At 33.2% G+C, this 19,168-nt stretch overlaps 2 protein-coding genes across 2 annotated transcripts in view; both read left to right on the top strand.

Moving 5' to 3' along the window:
* Nucleotides 1-1,961: 1,961 nt before the first annotated feature.
* Nucleotides 1,962-19,168, top strand: part of LOC126965505 (cadherin-23) — a 75,258-nt gene continuing 58,051 nt past the window's right edge. Inside the window, exon 1 of the mRNA XM_050809138.1 lies at nucleotides 1,962-2,094. The gene's annotated coding sequence lies outside the window, so the exon portion shown is untranslated. The remainder of the gene's footprint in view (nucleotides 2,095-19,168) is intronic.
* LOC126965525 (prostaglandin reductase 1-like) lies at nucleotides 7,032-8,127 on the top strand. The gene has a single exon (XM_050809188.1). It carries the CDS (start codon nucleotides 7,064-7,066, stop codon nucleotides 8,069-8,071), a length of 1,008 nt encoding a protein of 335 aa, XP_050665145.1. The 5' UTR covers nucleotides 7,032-7,063; the 3' UTR covers nucleotides 8,072-8,127.

Here is a 19,168-nt window from a genome sequence, read left to right as displayed (position 1 = left end):
AGAAACAAACATACACACACCATCTCAAACTTTCGCATTTATAATATGAGTAGGATAAATGTATAAGCCTCTAACTGATAACTAAAAAAAATCAATAGCTTTTAGGTACAATTGGCCACGAAGCTGTAGATACCTTGATTAGCAGACAGACAGGTAGATACGTCAGTGATCCTATAATGGTTCCAGGTTTTTAACATGCTTTTATTAACTTGGTATGTATGTATGTAACGGAATCTTTTACGTGATTATCGCCCACTTTAAAACGTCACATTGAAATTTCTTAAGTATAATGAATATATGTTTGTCTGTATCAGTGGGTTTTGATTACAATAAGGGAAGAGACGAGGAGGACATTCAGCTGATGGTAATTGATACGCCCTGCCCATTACAACGCAGTGCCGCTCAGTATTCTTTTAAAACTGACCTCAAAAATTCTGAGTGGCATTAAAATTGGACTCCTCTTACTCTGGACCTTAAGGAATAAGATGTTAAGTCTCATTTTCCCAGTAATTTTTCTACCTACAGACCGAAACACACTCATTCTTACACATTCCTAATATAGTTCCATCACCCTTACAACCTCTTACATCACCCTTGGGCCTGGGCTTTCCCCTTGTTTTTTATGTCCGAGGAAGCACTGCTGGGACTTTCTGTGTTTTTCGAACCAACTAGTTCCCACACGTAACAGTATTTAAAAATATTAAACAGTTATATTTTGTATGATGGTACGAATGTTAGTCGTACGTGACCGGTATTTTCACTACATCTTCTTGTACTCCACCTCACTCTCTCGTTGTGTTCAAGCTACACACTATTTCTATTTGTTTAATTCAAGGCAAATCTCACAAGTTATGGTTTGTGAAAGTGGTATCGCTTTTGTTGTCTGTAATACTCGTAGAATATGGGCAAACGTCACGGTCAGTGGTCGACCACTTGGCTTTAGGGAGAGTCATGCTTCGACGGACAAACATCGCTACAGTTAACGAGGCCCAACTGAAGATGATTACTTTTCTTTTTACTATAGACTCCTTTTAAATTTTTTGTCTATTTAATATAACGGCAGTCACTGCATATAACTGAATCATAGCTATTGGCATTTGGCAAGAAAGTTCTGCAGTTGCAGAAAAAAAAATCAAAAATGTTTGTAGACTTTTTTAGCCAGAATTGTAATGCAGTGTACACTATCTACGTCAAAAGGGTCAATGGCATTTCTACAAACGTTTCAATTTTTTTTGTAGATTTTCAGTTCCAATATATATATTCAGAATAACGGTCCAAATGCAACCCCCTCTTTTAGTGTGTTGTTGTTTTACACTCTGTATAACATTTCGTACTGAGAATTTGATTCATCTCGTGGCACCAAACGAGCTACTTCTTATGTAAGTGTTCGATACCGAAGAGATGATTTATAAAATCGAACGGATCTTGAGTTTCCTGAATTCTTTTTTTTCTTCCTAAAAATTATAAAAAATAATCATTTGATATATATTTTACAATTCCTCAGGTATATAAATTCCTTAGGTATTAGATATATACAATTGTAATATTTTTTATGAAAGAGTTAACTAAAATATGTAACTACAAAAAAATGTATGCAACATTTTCATAACGCGAATAGAAATAATACAATTTAATAATTAATTACACTTCAAGTGAAATCTCGCTTTTATTATTTAATTAAATTTATACTTAGTTATATCTTGTTTGCATTCATTTGAAATAACTTTCAAATAAATTATGACATCGAACTTTCGACAACATGAGACAATTAGCAATTATTCCATTTAAAACTGGATCGCAGAAGTTTCTATTAACGCAATATTATAAATATTAACTAGATTGAAAAAAATACGTACATAGAAATTCCACAAACACATGAAATAGTAAGTAGTAGGCAGTAAGTAAGGCTTTATGGGGATGTAGAGTAGCCTTGTGTAGTTACCTCCAGTTCCGTAGAACCATTCGACGGGAAATGTCGTTGCGTGCGAGTGTGTTATAGAGCTATTCTACGTTTAAAAGTTTTCGTTAATATCACTGTTTAGTGTGTTGTTATTTAAAATTGACCATTGAGACAGTGATACGTTAAAAATTATTGTAAGTAATGTTTTTATTTGTATCATTTATTTATTTTTAAGCTTATGTTTATTGGTAGACTAAATATTATTTGTTGATTTTGTTTACAGATAGTTGCATAAATCAATAAATCCATATAATATTATAAATGACAAGATCTTAATTGATTTAAAAAATAAATTGCAAGCGATGAATGTATTATAATATTTACTTTATAATTGTTCAATTCTATTTAAAGTTTTTTAAACTTTCACTTTCAAGGCGTCTTGTGGTGCAATTTTATTCTCCTTTAGACCACAACGAGAGGAAATAAAAATTGTTTAGATATTTAAAAAATAGTGTTGATAGAAATGAAAGTAAAACTAATTATCATGACCCCTGAACTCACAATGGTCTACTGCAAGTAATACTGTCACTCGGCTGAAAACGGGGTTTTGGTTGCGTTTTTATTTATGACAAAGAATATTTTACTTTTATTGCAATAGTCTTGCATTGAATATTATCACTGCTTTAATATTTCATTCGCATGCCTATATTAAAACATTGAGACATTGAGCCAGTTTCGATATATCTTTGTTAACATTAAATACATTTAAGTTCTTATTATTATTTTTAAATTAGTGTATTTTAAGCATGAAATGCCTGTAGTACTATTCCTTGCTCTTCCATAGTCAAACAGAGTCATCACTACATATTATAAAACAAAGTCCTCCGCCGCGTCCGTCTGTCTGTTCGCGATAAACTCAAAAACTACTGCTTTGATCCTCATGCTGATATCACCAATGGATATCGTGGTTCTCGACGAAGGTTGTAGTGTTAACTTGTTAACTTTTTTTATATTTATGCATATATTAACGATATTTGGAGGTGTCGGAAATAATAAGCCGTCTAGGAGCTTTCGACGAAAAACACTGCCTAAACCCTAAGAGATATAACAAAAGAATGTATAATATAATTGTGTATCTTATATAGGTCTACAGAAAAGTTCCCGATGGCATATGTCTATCTCTTAAGGATAACATACGATATGCATTTGAAAATCTTATAAATATGGCAATTATAGAGCGGTTATGTTATGTTAAGCTGTTTACACAAATATAATATTAGTTCTTATCATTTTATTACTATATAACTATTTTAAAATCATTTAGAAATACGTATTGGTTTCATTTTTAACTCATTAACTTGGTTTTTGTATTTTTGTGTTTAACATTATTTCCGAATACCTACATTTTTTTTTCTACTGATAGAAGAGCGTCTGTCAGGTTTGCTAGTATTATTATATATAAACAAGTAAATACAGTTTTATAAACTTAAAGAAATGAATTTTCCGTAACTATATTTAAATAAATTTAAAAAATTGTTATATTTATTAATCAGAAGTGGGATGGAATTTGGCCTAACTGACCTGTGAGTGCGAGAGGAATGAGCGTTCTAACCTACATTAATAAAATTAAAACATAATCATGGCAGGACAGGCTATATATCAGGATAAATCCTCAGTTAAATACCAGGCATATGTAAATGCTTAGGTACACATAATATTTTTTATTAGGCCCAAGCATACTCGTTTCATCAATCAAATGTTGCACTCGATGAGTAACTTCTTCCACGCAATGCGCTACTAAACCTCCGCATTATTCAATAGAATCTGAATTTTTTTTACAATATTGTGAGTTAAATTATTTCTACGCAGGAAGCTATCATATTTTCTTAAATAAATTGACCCTATTGTTTTCTTTTAAAAATGACCTGCTAGTAAACGACAGCTCAAAAATTATGCAGCCGTTTCGAAGATTCGCCGTAAAAAACAGAAAGATAGAGCAACAAAAATTCATAAATTGCCATGCTGCATTAACGCTGTTAATCTTTTATTCAAAACTTAAACGTTGATATTTGACACTTGTAAAAATAATCTGAAAAGACGAAATATCTTTTGATAATTTATTATTATATCAAGGTTCAGAGATATTACCGTTCGCGTGAACGTTACCTAAGAATCTGCCAGACGGATTTGAATGGTTCTTTCATTTAAGTTAAAAAGATTTTCGAAAATTTGTTGAGGCTGTTAGCACTATATATATATTTATTAATAACAATAATAATAATATATTTATTTGACGCACATTGCATATTTACAAAAATATATAGTAGAAAATAGAACTTACCTAGAACATACATACATATTTACAACAGATAAATAAGTTTTCCAAAATTTATAGCGCCTGTGTGGCAGTGTGTGTCAAAAGGGATGCTACTCAGATAACATTTGACAATTGGTCCCAGCAATGATCTTCAGTAGTTTAGATTAAACACATGGTATTAATGTTTTTTATATCTAGTAAAATTTTAAATTATCCGTGGAGTTCAATCCAGGCCTCTTTCTAGTACGTAAATATGGTCTAACGCTAGCTCAGGTTTCCGTTATATTGTACAATACGTTTTCATCAAAACCGTAGTTGAAAGTAAATCAACTGGAACGAACCGGTTTTGTAATGAGATACAGGACTCACTTACACAAACAAGTGAAGTGCAAAATAAATGTTGTTTTAAAAGATTCCAAAATTTTCAAATTAATTTTAACAATTACTATAAGTAATTAATTATTATAATTAATTATTTTTAAAAGTTACTCGTACACATTTCGGATATGAATTCAAAATGGAATTTTAATGGACGCAGAACATTCCTGGTGGAAGTCAAAGATATGACTTGTTTACTACAATGCAGTGCACCTCATTATACTTGAAAATCCCATTAAACAGGTGCTATATGGGCTATATATCACGGGGACACCACCTGTGTCAGGTTACTCACCTGGTGTCTGCTTGGTTGCGCAACCAATTGGTGATGCTCAAGTGTCTGTATGGTGTCAGTAAAATTTGTGAAAAATACATATTTGAATCAATATAATTAACAAATAGGTTCTATACTTTTATACCAATGGCATACCGCACAGCTGAATTGACGTAAAATAATCAAATCATAGCGTTAAGTAGATCGTGACAGATCAACGATTATGGGTCGACCAATTTTACATCTATAAAATGATTTATTGGCGATGAAAGTTCTACACTCAATAAAATTTATTCGAAAACCTTTATTCAAGACATTACTTGCCGTAAATTGAAAAGAATTAAGTTCCATATTATTTAACTTACATTATTTATACGTCTAGATAGAGCATGGTGCTGTTAGACAGCCCATAAAAACAGGCCAGGTTTAATACTTTAGTGTTACACGATTTGTATGACACTTTGTGTTAGTGTGCGTATGACGCTGAAAATAGAGTTTAACTATCAACCTTAACCTTTCACAGCTATCACAAAAGTATAAATGATCTAAGTTAATTAGTATCTAAAGATTAAATAAAATTATTTATTTGACAATTTTCATTGTAAAGAATTATTATAGGTAATAAAGTCACATTGCAATTAAGACATTATCCAAGAAGAGAAATTAATAAAACCCGTTGGAGAAATTGCCACTTTATTTTTCAAATGATGTAACACAATTAACAATTTCAACAATACAATTGTTGTGGTCATTGTTTTAAATTTAATAACAGTTAATATCGCACTTACAGTTCCCATCGTTTTGTTGTTATGTAGATCCATTTAATTTGTGAGATTATACACGCTTTGTTAACAACTGTCTAATAAAAGAAGATATAAATGATGCCCGTTACATAAAATCATTAATTGAATTAGAATTTTAATAAGTAATGCATAAATACGGCTATAGTTATTTAAACAATTAATAATTCAAAAAGAGGTTCTTTAAAAACAGGTTAACAAGTTAGACCATAGAGCACGGCCTTTTATGTAAGTATTTAGAAATCGTGTGAATTCAGTATACACTGTAAAATATTAAAATTATTATATGAAATCTATGCCATCCGTTATAAAACAGTGACCCAACCTAATAATTCACTTTTCTGTTGAGGAGTTTAAGAACCAAAAATAGTAGATGTCTTTTAATTGAAATTAATATCTTAGAATATCTTATTCTAAGATATTAATTTAGCTCTTGCTAAAGAGAAAATAAAAAATTAAAATTATACTCAAATTTACGCTGTAAGCAATTTTCGATTGTTATTTTTTATGCTCGCGCAAACTGTACATGTTTAATATTAAATTGGAAATTCTGTGTTATACGATAAACTTGAGGAGTTTATAAAAAAAATGCTCGAAGAAGTCTGTTACTGTTGATGTCCAATATAATGCCGTTATATAATTTGAGTACCGTAAATTGAAACGTGCTGAAACCACTTTCACTATATTTAAACAAAATTTGGAACTATTGAAAACCTGGACAACATTGGATAAACAAACTCACATACACATGGAATGATGAAAATAAATGGCAACCACCAACCAACGCAGTATAAAACAAATATAATATATTTTATACAATCAACACAATATTACATCTATATAGTAGCATAATTAAGGTTATTAATTTGTAATAATTATGATAAGTACCTATCGGCAAGTATCGGACACAGCTATCTGGTTTATTTTTTGCTGACCCTAGACTTGTTTTACGCATACAATTGATAACTGCAAGATAGAGTTCATATATTATATAACAGAATTTTTGATATTAAAACAGTTGGTTTAGCTACATTTCTGGTTAGAGTTATAGAAGACAGACAGACAGATGAACAAACAAACAAAAGTTTCAAAAATTGTGGAATCGTTGTCAGCGAGCATAAAACATGTATTTATAATAAATTTCACAAAAAAAATTATTACAGATAGGCTAGAGATTTATATACGCATGTATGTGTATGTATATTATATACACATACCTAATACTCGTGCTATCATAGATTTGATACGAAATTGTTGGTTGATATGATTTACACTTTTGATAAGAAATTAAATTAAGAAACGCCAGGCGAATAATGATAACCAATGTAGATATATTATTCAGTAATACATTCTGTAATCAGTTTTATTTTTGTCGTTCTCCAACACACTGCATCATGGTAAAAGCTAAGAAGTATGTTGTTAAAAGACATTTCGAGGGTGTACCGAAACGTGACGATTTCGATATTATAGAATACGAATTACCACCTCTTAAGAATGGCGAAGTACTTGTGAAAACGGAATGGGTAAGTGTTGATCCATATCAACGAGCTTACAATAATAGATATCCAGTACCTTACGATCAATTTGGATTTCAATTAGGAGTAGTTGAAGATTCTAAGGATCCACGATTTCCAGTTGGTACTAAAGTTGTTTCTCATAAGGGCTGGTGTACTCACAGTATCGGTAATGCAAGTGAACCGAAGTCTGTTATGGATGTTATATATAAAGCTCCTGTGTTAAAAGGTCTATCCCCATCTTTAGCCATTGGAACAGTCGGTATGCCGGGAGCCACGGCTTATTTTGGATTCCTGGAAATCTGTCAACCAAAACAAGGAGATACAGTTGTTGTTACAGGAGCTGCAGGTGCAGTTGGCTCGATTGTAGGACAATTAGCCAAAATCAAAGGATGCAAAGTTATTGGATTTGCTGGTTCAGAAGATAAAGTTGCGTGGTTAGAAAAAGAATTGGGTTTTGACAAGGCATACAATTACAAAACTGTTAACGTACATGAAGTGTTACAAGTTGCAGCGCCGAACGGTGTTGATTGTTACTTTGATAATGTCGGTGGAGAAATAAGTAGTATCATAATAAGCCATATGAATACATTTGGAAGAGTTGCTGTCTGTGGTAGTATCAGTGCTTATAATGACAACGTACTTGAGCTGCCGAAAGCACCCATCTTGCAGATTCATCTTGTGAAAAGTCAATTAAAGATAGAGGGATTTTTAGTACACCGTTGGGTAAATCGTTGGTCTGAAGCATTCGCGGATCTTAGTCGATGGATACTTGAAGGAAAATTGAAACCAAGGGAACATGTGACGGAAGGTTTCGATAGAATCTATGATGCCTTTGTCGGCATGCTAGCAGGCGAAAATACCGGAAAAGCGGTTGTGAAACTTTGATCACCAGCTTATTTATTAGTATGAGTAACGATATTAAAGTTATCATTATTTGATAAGATTTGGTTTTAATCATAAATATTTTTATCGATGACTAAAGAGGGAGGAACCTTCAAGAACCCTGCATTGTAATGGGCAGGGTGTATCAATTACCATCAGCTGAACGTCCAGCTCAAAGAAAATATCAGTGAATATAATTCGTATCCTCATAAATTAAACCGCTTGCTCTTTTTCATGATAAGACAAATGTTTTAATATTGAAAGTAAAGTACCGCGTTACGAGCGAGTACAGTCAGGATACCGGATACGTTGTCTGGTTACTGGTGTTAGGGTGTGTACGGTTGGTCGCACCGTCTCGCTTCATGAACCCACCTCGCTCACCTGTACCGATGGCGGGCGAATGGCCCTTCATACCTGACTCATTCAATAATTTAATGCAATACATTGGAATTATTTTTATTATTTTATTATTTAGTGATAGACAGAATTAAAAATACAGGCATAGCAATTATAGGATCACTTATACGTCTAGATTATAAACTTAGTATACTACCGTAATAAAAAAACACTCTCTTCATTACGGCGAGACTAAAATATTCATGTGTGCTAGTTTTACAGATGTATTAGTGAGTTAGTGAAGTGTGTAATTTTTTGCTTTTGGCCATTCTCTATGACAAATATTGATAAACGGCCGGCGTCATATTCACGTATACAATATTTTATTTTCTAATACATATTTTCTTAATTGATAATAAATAATCTTAAGAAAATGTGTTTACTGCATATGTGTAATGTAATATTTAGTGTTTTCGTGCATTCGGATATTTTTATTCAAAATAGGATATGATATCACTTATTGAACGTCAAATATTACTATCCGTTCAAAAAAAAGTATGCCTCAGACCTGAGAAGAACGGGCGCAACATACTCAGCGGAATTCTATTTTTTTTTCATAAAAATATTGTTACAATCTTAGAAAATTTATGCATGTAGATAGAGCCTCTTGCTACTAGATGAAAACAGGCCTGGTTTATTACTTCAGTGTGCGTGACAAACTACGTCTCACATTCGCTATTTGTATTTCACTTAGTGTTAGTGTGCGTGCTATGCTCAAAATAGAGTTTAACTGTCAACCTAAATTGTTTTTGACGTTTTCACAGCTGTTGTATTCTATCTAATAATAATAATAATATAATAATATTTGACACACATTTACACAAATTATCTTGCCCCAAGTTAAGCATATATAGCCCGTGTTATGGGTTACAAGACAATGATATATTTAATACAATATACTTACTTAAACATACATAAATTCATATAAACATACATATAAACATACATAAATACATTTAAACATCCATGACTCGGAAACAAACATCTATATTTATATTTCTATCTAGACGTATAAATAATCTAAGGTTTTAACATAATAATTTGATTGCCAATTCTTGTACAATTATTGAACTGTCGCTGTGTATTATTTGTAGCTTGCGGTTATATCGTAGAGAGGTGAAGGTATACTCAACCTGCTAGTCAGGGCAACGTTGTGGTTTGCTGCATTGATCATGCAGTATTCGTTCACAGATAGGGTTACCATCCGTCCAAATTCTCTAACTTTTTAATTTACTTCGGATTTTATTTTTAATTAGATGGAATAAAGTAATAAAACTACATATCAAATAAGTCTTAACGAGAAATGAAATCTAAACCAGATCAACTAAAAAGTCCGGACTTGTATCAAATTACTGAATGGTTTTGGATAAGTTTTATTTCATACGATCAATTCCACCAATCAAAGTCGATAAAGAAAAAGATAATCATTATTCGACATGATAATTTTGATAAAAGCCGTTCAATTCAAATGCAAAACATTGTTTTAAATTGTAACCTCATCTTTATAATTATGTATATATTATGGTAATTAAGAATTATTTTACTAGTGAAATTTGTTTTAGTTCTTTTGCTAGCGAAATTTAAGTTTAAAAAGTTTCGTACAAATCAATACGTACTACGTCTCTTTAAATAAAAATTTCGTGTCACTCTTACTGAACCGATTTTAATCAAATTTTGTTCACTATGTGTAGTTCGATCCAACTTGAGAGTTAGGGCAGTATTATTTCGATTCGTGACCCCTAAATTTTTGTTAGTTTGACAGTTCTGATGTGACAGTATTTCATTACCTACAAGTACAGGGAAAAACGAAATAGTTATTGTAATGATTGAACTGCTACTAATTTTATAATTAACAATAAAAGATTTAAAAAATTTATATCAAATTTTGTATATTATATGCATCTGTTTAGGTGCACCGGACACCAGCTAGTAATAAGGTAAGACCTAAAGCGATGGATGGATGTCGTTAGGTTAATAATGAAAAACTTGTTCGATCCTTCTGTACAATAAAACATCGATGATGGAACCTGTTAACAGCTAAGTGATTATAATGTAACAAATACATATTCACTAGGATGAATTTCTCTTTCCTCGTACTATGTAATCAAATTACCCCATCTCTGTGTTTCAAGGTCGTGAAGGCGCATGCGTTTATTTTTATTATTTTTTTTTTACTCTTAGATCATTTATACATCTAGATAGACTGTGACAGCAATTTAGGGTGACTGTTAATCTCTATTCCAAATTTGTTCATTATTTTTTAGTGAGCGCACTAACACTTTAGTGTGACATATAAATCGCGAGTTTAAGACGTAGCTTGTCACGCACACTGAAGTAATAAATCTGGCCTGTTTTCATAGGTTGTTCAGCAGCAAGAGGCTCTATCTAGATAAAATTAAGAAACAATACACATATTAAACAAAAAACTTTTACAGAAACCGAATTGGTTTTTGTATTTATGGAACCGGCGAGTTAAACTCTCATCATAGCAATATATTATAGAGCTATGTATCCATATTACACAAAGATATTTTTTAAATTAGCTTGTTTAGCAAGTAGGATGGTAGGTTTTTTGGTCTTTTATAAAATTCTAGATTTTTTATACATAGTGAAAAATAATTTTTAGTTGCCTTACATAAATGTATATCATCTTGAATCCTTTGGTCCTTGAGCACTAATCATATCAGCAGGTTTTGTTTGTCGTACTATTCCATAAAAGTGCAGATAAATACAGCCTGTCAAGGCAACATACATAGTACAAATTATAATGTTGTTCTCAAGCGGAACGTACCTACCTACATCATGTGATCGGTGAACTTGCGATAGAGGATAATACCAGCTTCATTCTGATACAAATACTATCAGAATGGGAACGAAAATATTTTCTAACAATTAAAACCCCATTTTTTTCATACATTGCCAAATTCCATTCTATTCCTTATTTACTGGTCATCGAGGTAGACACTAGGTAATCATAGTACTATGTACTACTAAAAAGAACTTTTATCTTCAAATTAATAATTTAATTTTATATATCACATATTTTTAGGGGTTATACCTACTAAAATAAATCTATTATAAGGCAAACATTTATTATACTAATGTAATATTTGCAGTATAATATGTTGAAGTTAATCGTTTTCCTTACTGTAATAATACGAGGTGCCCGGACAGACTTCGTTCTGTCAAAAGATAATTGTAAATATTGAATATTTTGTAATGTAATTCTGAGTTATGCCGTTATTTATATTTCAACAATAAACGACGATAACATACAAAAATAAGTTTCATGGACTGCAATACTTAATAAAATTGATGATACTTATTCTAATGCTTTCCCGGCCGCTACCACCGCAAGTCCCTTTTTTAATGAATATTAATCTTCTTAATATTAGTCTTGCTTAAAATCGCTTCGTAAATAAGCCATTATTTCTCATAAAAAGTAAAAGATGTAGTAGTAGTAGTAGGAAAGTAAACCTACCATCGCAGAATTTTTTGTAGACCTTTTTAATACTATGTACAATACTCTAGCAAATTATTTTGATCTATCTCGTAGGGTTCAGCCAGCGTTTGCAATATTAGCACAAAAAGTGTGTTTTTTTAAAACATTTATTTGGAATCAGATCCATATATCTGTTAGAAAAGTACCTTATTGACGACATCACATTAGAAAACTCTAAAATTATCAATGTTTCTCTACTTTGTTATGTATGTATTACACATATAAACCTTCCTCTTGAATCACTCTATCTATTAAAAATAACCGCATCAAAATCCATTGCGTAGTTTTACTAACTTTCTTTTACGTCCTTTACACATAAAATTAAAAAAAATGTACACCACCTGTAATACAGTTTATCTAATAGTGAAAGTTGTAAATATTTTAAAATAATACACATTCAATAACAGTCATTTAAATGTATCGCGTGTGCACGTGATGACTCTGACACTAATGCTAGATATATTTAAAGGAAGTATCCCTCTAGGTAATTGTAGGTAATTATCGCGAGACTTTCGCTTATAAAAAGCAGCTCACCTGCTTCTTATCTCGTATTGGCACCGGATTTGTTTGAACAGCCAGCAGTTTTAGATATAACGACTATTTATGTTTTACCTGTTAATGTTAATCTACGGTTCCATTTAGATTTATCTTATGAATATTGGCTTAAAAGACTTGAGTCTGATTCGAAATCAGATCCCCTTTGGGAGCGTATTTTATTACTTATTTAATAAAAACAACGGGTAACCATACTTGCTTGGTGTATTATACTTTCTGAAGTCGCCATCCTATAATCCCAATGAGTTTATTGCGCCCGTTCTTCTCAGATCAGACCTGACAGTCTATTTTGAATGGGTGGTAGTTTTTGACGTTCAATAAGTGATTTTGAGTCCTATTTTGATTAAAAATATTTTAATTTAAATTTGAATGCACGGAAACATAGACCATCATCTGGTCACAGATTATATTATAATTATGACTAATATAGATATGTAACATGTTCAAAACCGTTAAAAACGTATAGGAGGACAAACCAGCGTACGGGTCACCTGGTGCTAAGTGATCACCGCCGCCCACATTCTCGATTATTTACATAAATAGCCGTTATTATGCGAGCAATCATATATTTAAACTAATAACCTAAAATGGTATAATATCAATCATCATCATCATCATCATATCAGCCGGAAGACGTCCACTGCTGGACAAAGCTCTCCCCCAAAGATCCCTCCTTGGAAAGAGAAAAGGCCTACTCCACGATCGGTCCTACGCTGCCTCATCCAACCTGTTCCGTCGATCTTGACCAGATCGTCGGTGGATCATGTGGGGGGCCTACTAAGTTATTACGCGGCAAGTGTAGGCAGCTAGGTTTTTATACAACTAAAGCGGTAAATTAACTTAACACGTCTTAACCTAAAAACGCCTAATTAAATTGACGAGGCTCGAGTTACACGTAATCTAATTTTGAACGAACAAGCTTTCAAAATAAAGTTATGTAGCCAAGAGTACTTTATGTGTTGTTCATTCAAGATTACGATTTTTTTTATTTTCTACAACAGGTCTTAGTGCCTATGTTCTATTGATTTTGTGTGAAACAGTTTATGGTGCCAAGATAAATTTATTAAAACTTCCTTTTTCGTCATTGAAAACTACAAATTAGCAATGTCTTTGTCTTCTTTTCAATGGAATAGGTAAACTTACGAACGTTTTTTTCCATTTCTTTTTTGCAAGTGGAGGACAAACGAGCGTACGGGTCACCTGATGTTAAGTGATCACTGCCGCCTTAGAATGGTGTTCACGCAAAGGTACCCAAGCCTTTTCGTCCTAGAAACACCATACAAGAAAGCTTTGTTGTACGTGGAAGAAAGTTCCTTGAAAACCACAATAGTGAGGAACGCCACACATCCAGATGGTGGGAATGATATACCAGTTTATGGGTGCGAAAATCGTGCGAAAGTGCAATTTGGTGGCAGGAATCAGGTTAAATAGCTCTGCGAAACGCTCTCCGTGATAAATGTAGTAGAAGACATACAAAGAAGCGACGTCTCTACGTAACGCCAAAGAATCAAGCCGATCGGAGATGACTTGATCGTCGATGATTCGAGCCGCTCTTCGTTGTACAAGCCTTTCTTAGAGCACTGGGTCCCAACAATTCAGGCAGCTTTGCGTTGCATGCAAACAAATAGTTTGAGCTGATACTGGGGTGCACCAGACCAGTCATGACCGCAATACCCCACATGTGGCCGCACCTGAGCTTTGTACGGCGCTAGAACGTGGGCCAGCTTGAAGTACTGCCGTACTCTATTTATGACCCCCAGCTTCTTCGTAGCCCATTTTGGCTTTGAATTCCAGATGACTGCGAAATATATGCTCGTGATTTCGAGTCTCAGTATATTCCGATACTAGGCAAGGCATTAACGGAAGTGTTGTCAAAGAGCGGTGATACGACAATTGGTTTTTGTGATAAACGCACATACTTGGGTTTCTTGTGGTAAGCGCACATACTTGTTTTTGACAATCATTCCGCGACCTTATCGGGAGAGGACTCAATAAAAGACACAAGTTTCTTCCGGCATTTGTTGACGATTTCACGAGATAGACCTGCATGGCCAGCGCCAGCAGATCGGAAATGTCTCGATGTTCTATTCTATAGCATATAATGCATGTATGGATGTAGCTATGTATCATTGTGCGTGTACCATAAAACCCAAATAAAGTCGGAGGGATGCTTTCTCTCGTATCGTCGAGATGAACCGCTTTATCGTCACGGTGCTAGAACAAAGAGTACTTCTAAATTTGGTACGAATCACACTTTCTTATGTGGAGCCATGACCGCTTTCTTTACTCACATGCCAACGAAAAATGAAATTACTATTATACAGCGTAATACTATTAATACAAGAATTAACTTCAATTGTTTTTATTAAATATATAAGTACGATTAACGCAAATACATAAATAACATAAATAAAATTATTGTTGCCATTGAATTGGCTGAATGGATAGAAACCGTATATAAATAACTCTAAACTAAGAGTATTCAAACTTGAAAGTTTCGTTGGTTTACAATAATGGTTAAAATGAATTTAATAAACGTCATTAGCTGCATCTATCTGGCCATTTAAGATCTTTCATATTATGCGTGTTTGATGCATAATAGGCATACTAAACAGTCGTGACAATTCAAAAAATTTAAATACCGTGTATGTATTGCTAAAGAGACGACAATTGAATATAAAGGATCATTTGAAGGTGCCATATTGAAGTAATCATGATAACAATCCAAAAAAGCAAAGTTCAATCTCCTAGCTGTTCGGGAGCATCGGCCTTCACACCCGTTGACTCTTTTGTTTTTAACGTTACGCAGGATTTCGACGATCTATTCATACATTGCTCCCACGTACGCTGAAATCACAACCATGGATCCTACACAGAAAATCACTCAGACATATTGCTATGAGAATGGGAATCATACATTGAAACTCGTGCATGAGAAAACTTTAGGAAGCGTGCGTTAAAGTGATTAACAACATGTTTGTTAATCACCTCTCAGCAAGATTATTGCGACTCTGAGTGATGAGTGAAACAACAATTATGATGATATTATCAGCTGGGAACTGAATAGTATATGTAATTTCCTTCACTACAGGGAATATAATATCCAATTATCCGCTAAGTAACCGTCCTCATGATGCATCACGCGTAAATTTGGATTTAAAATAATTGTTCACCGCTTCTAAATTTTTTTAAATGCATATATTAATTCATTTATTTAGGGATTGGTTCATATAAAGATTATTCTTAAACCCAAAGTTTTTCGCAAAGGACCCAAAAATCGAGAAGGGCCCTGAAGAACAACAATATAATATAATATAATATAATATAAGAAGAATATGAAGATAAGAGTTATAAGATACAAAGGTTGTCCCGAGTAGAAGAAGATAAGGAACCCTTTCAAGTGCAAAATATTGGTTACGAATTAAAAAATATGTAAAGTAACTGCTCAAAATGAAATGAGCTCGGCGACCCATAAAATCAATAGGAACCTAGGGAATGGAGCGTTCGCTCACAGATTGAATAAATTTTATTGTAATAGATGATGAAGATGCAGAGAGAACCCAGATCTCTAAGCAACGCCAAAGAATCAAGCCGATCGGAGATGACTTGATCGTCGATGATTCGAGCCGCTCTTCGTTGTATGCGGTCAAATGGAAAAAGCTGGTACCGGGGAGCACCCGGCCAGAGGTGAGAGCAGTACTCCATGTGAGGCCGAATTTGCGCCTCATATAGTTGCAGGCGGGGGCTTATAGTGAAGTACTGTCTTGCCTTACTGAGTAGGTACACCAAGCATTTTAGAGGCCACTTTGGCCTTCTCTTCCAAGTGACCACGGTGACCAGTGCATTTGGCTCCATACCTACTTTGTGTAATGCAATCACAGCGATTCGGTTCTCTTTATCACCCCACTCCATTTTAATATCGCAAAATATTGTACAATGTATTGGCGCCAAAATAAGAAAACTCAATGAACAATCATATAAAAATTCCAGATTCCAAATTCAAATGTAAGATTTTGGTTATTTTTAATTGTAACAGTATTTATGGCCAGAGTAAGTAGACAGGTACTATGACGGTAACGGCCACTCTATTCATTTCGTGCTAATGACATAGCAGACTGTTTGATGTGAGGTCACTTTACAATTATAATTTTATGTAATGTCATTGTTTTATAGCGTGTGAATGTTAGCTAGCCCTGCATTAAATTATGTAACGCTTAAATTGACTTCACTTATGTGTTAAAAACTTACCATGTAGAATATTATAAGAATAGGAGGATTTTATAATTTAAATCAAAATCAATTTTGATCAAATTCAATAACAACTGCAGAAGAAATAGGGTCACATAATATAAACATATTTAGGCCTTACGATTAATAAACTTGGTATAAAGGTTCAGGTCAGGTTTAACTTTTTATATATTTTAATTTTTATGTTTGTATGGAATGAAATCTTTACTTCTAAGGGCACGCTAATGTTTTATTAAATGGGTATTGAATTAGACTGAGTAGTCACACTTAGATTGATAACGTCGTCTGAGTAAAGTTGGCTTGATTCGAGTAAGGGAGACTCGCTTGGTGAGCTTTCTTGTATTTAGTGTCAGAAACGTCCCCTTGATAAAGTTTTCACGTCTATCGTCTGGTAATCATACAACGTTTTTTAATTATCATTATATTGTATACTAGCTGACCCAACAGATGTTGTCCCCTCATGACAACGGTTACTTGGCAGGCATTCCATAAAATCCGTTCTTAGCTGACGTCTACTCGGCGAAAGAAATATTCCTACCAAATTTCAAGTATCTACGCCTTATGGTTATATGGCCAGAAATATCGTGTTGGGTCAATACATAGTAGGTGGAAATCTTTAATATATTATATTATATAGATTCTTTCTAGTAATTATATAAAGAAATAATCGTATAATATAAGATATGCGGGTCTCGAGGCCGCAGACGCAGGATCCGTAAATTTGTTAGGTATATATATATGATTGGTATATTATAGAACAAATTACCTTCCGAGACGATTAAATGACATGTTTAAAAAGAGCGTACAATTTTCATATTGGTTGTAAACATAGTTTAGATTCGTCTCGTGTTTTAAGAATGTTTGGCAATGATTATTTACCATCACATAACTACTAACTCCTTGTTGTTATAATGTAGAACTACTTCTACACTTCTGTACTAATTTATTGCATTATCATTAATTCATGCATCATTCATACTTGATTTTGCAAAATTCCTCTTGCTTTGTATTATTTTATTATTGAAGGTTTAGAATTGGTGAATTTTCTACGCATATAAAAACTTATTACAAAAGAAATCTTAAGATTTACGTAACCGTTAGCGAATAATCCATATAATATTACTCCTCGTTTTTTAAAATTAGTTCTGCTGTCGAAAATATCTCATTTTATTTGTATCGTTTTGTTAACAACGGTAATAATTCGTTACAGATAATTCCGTTTACTTTTTACTGCAAGAATTTGTAAATAGCAATAAAAATAAGTACTCTATAAGTTATTTATAGTAGCTCTATTGCGTGTACGAATAATAAGAGTCACCGATGATTTAATAATCAGCATAAACAATCACAAATTTTATAATATTTTCATAATTTAAAAAGAAACTACTTAGTATAATATTGAGTTTGTAACGTAACTCTACCTACGTGTCTATCTTTGAAGAAAATTCGTAACGTTCCATATATGAATATTAGGTCAGTAAAGAACTTTAGGAGATTTTCGACTTTGAACAGACGAACCTTAGAAAATTTATACACAATAGTTAGACAACAACAGGCCAGGTTTATTACTTCAGTGTGCTTGACAGCTAAGTTTTACACTAGCGATACGTCAGTCACGTTATATTAGTGTACGTGCGTTGCAGAAAATAGAGGATAACATTCCACCGCTATTTTTTTTCGACGTGTTCACAGCTGTCACAGTCTATCTAGACATATAAATTATTTAATAAACGAAGATTAAATTCTTATATTATAATGTTTTTTTTTATGATAATAAGGACGAGACGAGCAGGACGTTCAGCTGATGGTAATTGATACGCCATGCCCATTACAATGCAGTGCCGCTCAGGATTCTCAAAAAACCCAAAAATTCTGAACGGCACTACAATTGCGCTCGTCACCTTGAGACATAAGATGTTAAGCCTCATTTGTCCAGTAATTTTACTAGCTACGGCGTCCTTCAGACCGAAACACAGTAATGCTTACACATTACTGCTTCACGGCAGAAATAGGCGCCGTTGTGGTACCCATAATCTAGCCGGCTTCCTGTGCAAAAGAGCCTCCCACTGGTATAAGATCTTAACGTACAGAAATCACAGCGTTTGAATTGAAATTGAGCACCCAATAAAAAAATAAACCTTAAACGGATTTCTAAATAAATTTATCAAAACTGATATTGAATAACTTTGATGTATATTACAGTATATTTCCAAACTTGTTATCATAAACATTACTTGATCAGTCAAGTCTTAAAATTGGTGCCGGTTAGCTTCTATGTTTAATCTGTAGTGTAATTCTCATTTTCAACTTAGACAAGGTGTATGTTAACAATAAGATACGGCCACTTAACAAGCAGCCTTTGACACGCACTGTTTCTCACATTCTCACATAACGCTAAC

This window comes from Leptidea sinapis, chromosome 7, assembly GCF_905404315.1.
Source record: "Leptidea sinapis chromosome 7, ilLepSina1.1, whole genome shotgun sequence".
Classification (NCBI taxonomy): Eukaryota; Metazoa; Arthropoda; class Insecta; order Lepidoptera; family Pieridae; genus Leptidea; species Leptidea sinapis.
This window is presented reverse-complemented; position numbering and strand designations above follow the sequence as displayed.